At 37.2% G+C, this 7,065-nt stretch overlaps 1 protein-coding gene across 1 annotated transcript in view; it reads left to right on the top strand.

Annotated features, from left to right (window-relative positions):
- Positions 1-6: 6 nt before the first annotated feature.
- The window catches only part of LOC103522722 (salivary glue protein Sgs-3-like), a gene marked incomplete at its 3' end in the record, with an annotated part of 10,768 nt that continues 3,709 nt past the window's right edge, over positions 7-7,065 (top strand). The window contains exon 1 of the mRNA XM_026832721.1: positions 7-576. Coding sequence (XP_026688522.1) covers positions 193-576 — 384 coding nt within the window. The remainder of the gene's footprint in view (positions 577-7,065) is intronic.

Here is a 7,065-nt window from a genome sequence, read left to right on the forward strand (position 1 = left end):
GCTCGTAAATCTCCTGAACACAAGGTGTCCAAAGATAAATACGATGATAAGCAAGTATCAACCAAGTCTCCAGTGAGGAAGTCACCAACAAGACACGCCTCTCCTGCTAAGAAATCACCAGTTAGACAATCACCAACAAGAAAATCACCTGAGAAGGTGAAACGTAAGTACGAAGGCAGGAAAGATTCACTCATGGAAATCCGTGCCAGTAACATCATAGCTGAGAGAAGATCTAAATTCTCGCCTTTGAAAGAAAATCAGTCCGAGCCTGTTAGAAGGAAGCTATTCAAACCCGTCTACTCAAAGGAGAATGTCAAACCAACTGAAAAGAAAACTGATAGAAGAAGTGTTGACAGACAGAGTCAAGAGCGAACTGTGACAACTACCACGACGACTAGAACAAGCAGCGATACGACTCAACGCAAGTTGAGCAAGGACAGAAAACCATCCGTAGAACGCATTACAAGAAGACCAAGCAACTTTGAAGAAAGAAGAGCTAGTTTTGAAAACAGAACTGCTAGTACCCGCAAAGTTAGCTCAGAGAAACAATATTCAGAGAGACGCATTAGCTCTGAGGCAACAGTGACGGAATCCAGGAAGAGCAAAAGCAGAAGTCCAGAGCCAAAGGTCACTCGGTCCAGTCCAGTCCAGAAAGTACCGAAGAAAAGTCCAAGTCCTGTTCATGACAAACCAAAGCAAGACGCCTTCAATACCAAATTCGGTGTGTCCTTGAAGAAGACTACCAACACAGGTTCTTCAAATGTGACGGCCAAGACCAAAGCCAGCACGGTACAGAAGTCAAAGGTCCAACAGGACAGTGACAGCATTTTATTCACTGGTGGCACCGGATGTTTCCAACCTGCTCAAACCTTTCGTGTGTCCTTTTGCCAGAAGTGGCCTCCACGAAGATTGTGAAATGCAGTCGCGCGTCCCTGGAAACGATTCTATCGGCCAATACTTCTACTACCGTTTCAATCAGACCAAATTTTCGTGTGGAAAAAATGTGCCTTTGATGAAACGGACACGGAAAGCTGAAGCCACGTACACTCAGACCGTCTGAAACACCCAGGTCTATCAGACACAGACAGGCGGAACGTGTGGCTGAAAAAGCTCGATACCCAGGTCTGAAGATTTTCACCATAAGAGAGGCTTTTCTTCTTCTTCTTCTTCTTCTTCTTCTTCTTCTCCTTCTTCTGCAACATTAATTTTGTCAATATTTGTGTTTTATAACTGCTCAAATCTAACTAACGGTTAATGGAAATGGGCAAAACCTACATTAATTATTATTTTGTTTTGGAAATTACGATGTTCAAACAATTCAATAGTGTTCATCTTCAAAAATAGGTGCAAAATTTATCGATTGTGCGTCAAGAAACACGTCTCATCATTGATACAAAAGACTAATTATAGGCGGTAGGTCTCGCCCGCAATATGCATGGCCAGCTGAACATTTTACGCACGAACATGAGAACTTGCGTACCATTTTGCGCAAATTATTAACCTGCACAAACCGGAGTATTGATTAGCCACATATAGGTAGATACATATACCTAGTTCTTTCTAGAAGTTTGGCACTACATAGGTATAACTTCTATGTATGTATAGGTACTGTAACAACGGAGGTCTTATCGACCCGAAATCGAAGAGAGGAAGACAGGATAGGAGAAAGCCAGCCGTTCCGAGAACGAACCTTATCTGTTTAGGAATGGAGCAGTTGCAAATGGGTAAAAATTATAAATAAATGGTCGATTCCTATGTAAAAAGTTGGGAAAAATCCAATTCTGAGGTCAAAACTCCGAAAAAATAACTGTAAAAGGTCGAAAATTCAAATTTCATTTTCCGTTCTAATGAAAGAGTTCAAATATGTGTGACGTCAGACGATTTTTAACTTCCGTGGCACTCAGGGTTAATTGGACGGCTAATTATGTCGGTTTTATGTATCAGCCAACGATAGGGTACCTTGCACTTTCTACTTTACTTGTTAAGTTACTCTTTCACCAGTAGATACCTACTTCGGTTTATAGTTTTCATTTTTCTAGTGTACCTATAGAACCTACTTACCTACAATTATTGTGAGAAGTAGTAATTTATTTTTTATTTCTGATTTTTACTTTCCATTGGAAAGTGAAATTAATACTACCTAACTATCTAAGTGAAATAATAACAACCTCTCAATTTTATTCGGTTTACTAGCAGCTATTTCAATTCGATAATATTAATTCCGAGAATACCTAGTTTTTGTTCGATTGTTCGGTAATCGATTTGACTTTCTTTGGAAAATGTTACTTTTTGTTCATCGTGTTCAATTCTCAGCATGCAATTAAGCTTATCCTTGTAGTGATTATTCAATACAATTCAAAGTTATTTACATAGATTTATCGATGTATTTTCATTGAATACTTTAAAGAAACCAGGTCGTTCGAGGAAATTGATCTCTGACCAGCTATCGACCGTGTTTTGAAGTCTTACTCTGTCCGTGCCTCTAAGGGAGAGGATCGGCTTGTAAGTGTAGCGTGTAAGTTCTGTTCTGGGTAATGATAGAACATTTTTTGTCAAGTGCGGAATCGATTCTCGAACCTCCGGTCTACTCAGTGACTCACGTTTACCTTCCGAATAGCCGCATAAATAATCATTGACACAAAGAGTTTCAATCCCTCCAAGTCACATTGTGTCGATCAAGTGTTTACCATGAGGTCATTATTGCTGAGGTATTCTTTTCATAATCGCTCACCTTGGGAACATGAGACAGTATGACATTAACCTCGCAATATGAACATTAGTAAAGGGGCGTTGGAACTGAATAGGAATAGCGCAAAGTGGGCTGTATCTCGGTTTCAATGTACAATTTATGAAATTTATACTTATATTTATGAGATCGATTAAAGGATGAAAGTTCTATTCATTTTAAAGGAATAATTAACTAAATTCAGACTAAAGAAATAGGTATTTACTATTTAAGTTATGTAGAAAGATGTTATCACTGTTCGCGATTGTTGTTATATCAATTCTTTAGTATTCTTCTTTAGCTATTATTCTTTTGTAAGTATCTGTTAGATTATGCTATGTGTTTGTATTATTGTGTCAATTTATGATTTATCATGGATTTTTTTTATTTATTCTTTATTTCGAGTTTGATAGAGGGAACTTTAGTCTTATCGTCTCGAAAGTGAAGAGAGAAGAGGACAGATAGAGAGTACGTTCCGAGAACGAACCTTATCTGTATAGGATAAATGCGCACCGCGGAATCACACCCACCATCTAGCGCTCACTAGGTAGACGCTCATACTCCCAAGCTAACTAGGCTGGCTCAATTAAATGTTGCTTGCGTTACCTATGAGTTCTATGATGAATGTCTCATACACTGTCATTATTGATTGCAATTAAATCGCTTTGTCAAAACAAGATGAACATTTTTCCTTGAATTTCAAATGGTACTTGGTGTTAATTTTGTAAACAAAAGCGATAAAATTTTGTAACAACATATTAAAAAATTGAAAATGACCTATATAAAGAAATGGGCCGATTACTAGAATAATAATATTGCGCATAATGGTTAGCACTACAACTGATCAAATTGTCCACACACACCAAAAATTGATTTTGGATCAGACCATCATAATTCAAAAAATGTTCAGTAAGAGAGAAGGTAGGAACACGAGAAGGAAAAAGAGAGAATCAAGCAATAATTATCTGTTTAATATTTCTCAATTATTTATATATGGAATGGTTAATTTGATTTAATTATTTATTACAGAAGAAGGTGTAAGTTCAATGTCAAGGTGAGGAAAATCGAAGAAATAACGTTATAATCTAGAACATTCATGTTTGTAATAATACTACCATAAAATATAGATCATTCTATTGTTATTCCTAATAACAATGTAAATCTTGACTTCTGTTTAGTATGAATATATAAACTCACCTCCACATTCAAATTATATGACTCTCGATTAAGGTACTTTTTTTGTGAGGATTGATAGAGGGACTTTACTCTTTTTTTTTTTTAGTCCTTCGTCCGGAGAGCGAAGCGAGAAGAAGCAGGAAGATGAAAGCCAGCCGATCCAGGAACGAATTTTTCCCCATCAGGGAAAATCCGCCCTGGCGCCGGGAATTGGAACCGCGGCACGGGTCGCCGCGACGTAAGAAACGGTACGAGCCATACTCTAACGCCGGCTATCGTTGGCTGGCTAAATTGTTACTTTAAGTAGGTATTAGAAAACAAATAAGATCAATTTATATTATTGTGGAAGCCATTATAAGTTTATACTCCTGCAATGGCCTTGGCGCGTAATTGTTAAGGGTAAAACTAAAAATAATAAAAATCAAGTTATTAACGACATGACTAAAGACTGCTACCGCTACATCCGTATTCGTACCTACCCCTCAACCCCCCCACCCACACCGTCCCATGCTTACCCTGTATTTCATCAGTTTCCATTTAGTGGCCTCGAAAATTCAATTTTAAAATTAATTATAACATCTTCGGCAGTGGCATTGTTACTTTTTCTCCAAACATGTTGGTACTTAGTGTACTTGCTTTTTTATTAAATCATATTTCATTTACAAAAGAAAGCGAATATGTAGTGTTATATGGAACATATTATACTCTTTATAATATTTACATATACAATTGGAAGTTTTAATTAAGCGGAGGCCGTTCTTTTAAAGGTAAGTATTTGATGCCAAAAGTCCGTAGTATCTACGAGTACCTTTTGAATACTGCTGGAATTCCGTCGCTTGCGGCCTCCGCTAATCCGCTGTTCATTCCCGAGGCATGGCCAAATTGTGGAAAGGCATGCCGAACTTGTAGTTACAAATAAAACATAACGAAATCAAATATTTAGGCGAGGAGGAAAGTTTTCTTCCGCGCAGTCTTTGCACTCTGTGTATTCTTGCTGGGTACACACTAACGATTTATCCGTGAGGAAAACGGTCGGTTTTCCCTCAAGGGAAACCTGGTGAGGCATCCGGTACTACACTAAACGATTTAACCGTTGAGGAAATCGACGGGAAAAATGCCGGGAAATCCGAGGGATGGGGACTTATCCTTCATCAGCAGGGCCATTTTTGTTTATTATACATTTCAAAAAATCTTCTAGTTTATCTTTGTGTGGAACATTTTTTCAATTTTGCTATACTGTATTTTTTACTTAAAATTGTTCTTCTTTTAAAACTAATTATTAGTATAGTAGAATTAGAAAAAGAATTAAACTCTGTAAAATACACATACATTCCATTAAATTTCAGTCGTAAGATTTTGCCAATTAGTTTAGTGTAAAAACAAAGAAAAAAAATACGAATACAGTAAACAAACATACGTGTTAGGGACATAATTAGTAATATTCTGTATGTTACTTTTTTATTTTTTTTTTACTAATAATTGAATTTTTTTTACTTCATAATTATGTAAAGATACCTGTTTCGCAGCACATAAAAATAGAAAGTTAAAAAATGAACTGAACAGTCGGCCGGATGATCGAATGAAATTTTCATTCGATCATCCGGCCGACTGTTCAGGTTCATTCTTTAATGACAGTTCGAACATTTCTCCCTACCCTATCGGGTTTATCGTTTCAGTTAAACTGAAAGGAATCCTCAGAACTGAACAGTCCGCCGGATGAACTGTCAGTTTTTAAAAATCTCATACATCCACATACGGTTTTATGCGTTCAGTCGACTGCCAACAAAAGAAATTTTTGTATTAACATCCATCGTATGTCCTTTAATTTTCTTTCTTTAATTTTGAGCATTCGTTAGTGTGTTATGTAACTGCAATGTTAAACTCACGCATGTAAGAATGTATTACATAAATTCATTTTTCTTTTTTTGATATTGGAATTCATTTGTTTGTATGCACTAATCTGATTAATCATTGGCCATGACAGAGTGCCACTCACCAAGAAAAAAGAATGAATTTATTAACTTAAAAAAAAATGAAGCTTACCCATTACTCACATTCTCTATCGGCCATAACACTCGTCTTCTCTCTTTTATCCTTTCATTTCTCCCTTCTCGAGTCCGACTTCGCTGCGGAGCCGGCGCCTACTAGCTTACTTTAAACGGTAAGCAAGCTAGTAGGCCGCTGACAAGTCAAGAAAAATTTGACTGTCAAGCTTTTGAGGAGCGCATGTGTGATCCCCCCAAACCTGAGCGAAGAGTCCGACATTTCACTGTTCCCTGCTTTAGGAGCTTCTTCCGGACTTGTCAGGCGGCCTCACTTCGACAGTCCAAAAAATCTCCGCCGCGTATGGGTCTGTGATGACCAAATAACGCGACAAGGCGTCCAGCTGACGTGCCAAAAAGGAGTGCCGTATTCTAGGCAAATTACACATGCGTCCGAATTGGTTAGATTAACAAAGGACAAATGGATTCAAAAACTTTTGGTAAAATTAATCGAATACTTTGATAAATTACATCCATGAGATATATTATGAAAACTGTACTGAAAAGTACCTTCTTAATACCAATTTCTTCTTATGCATTTATCACAATGACAGCAAAAGACTTAAACAACGTCTTTCCAACAAGTGAAAACCGCTGTCTCAAGCATGAAACGAGACATGTCTACTAGAGAGCACTCAAAACTGTAAGGGTGTTCCGAGACTAAATGGCTAATTACACGTATTAAACATAAAAGGAATAATGATCTAAGAAAAAAACGAAATTATGTCTTTTTCCCTTGTCTATTTCTAATACCGTGCATATGTACCCACTTTACAGTCTAAGGCATCACCCATTTTCAGTGTTGAGATGCATATCTAGTAAGCCTGTCTCTTCATCTAACAAGTCGGTTCACTTATTAAATGAGGTCTTCTTTAAGTCATGCTGACTACCATGTATATCTCATGGTTAAAATGATAAATGTATAAAAAAGTAACTTTATTGATGTCTACAGTTTTTGACCTTAATTATATCCAGTGGATCGTCATTTATCAACAGTATTCATTAATTGTACTAGATTTTGATACCAATTTTGTCCTTTGTTAAGATCTAGATCAATTCGACGCAATGTGTAATTTGCTAAATATAGGCACTCCTTTTTGGCAGTCAGCCCGCCTGACTTGC

The sequence above is a fragment of the Diaphorina citri genome, unplaced genomic scaffold, assembly GCF_000475195.1.
Source record: "Diaphorina citri unplaced genomic scaffold, Diaci psyllid genome assembly version 1.1 scaffold10670, whole genome shotgun sequence".
In the NCBI taxonomy this organism is placed as follows: Eukaryota; Metazoa; Arthropoda; class Insecta; order Hemiptera; family Psyllidae; genus Diaphorina; species Diaphorina citri.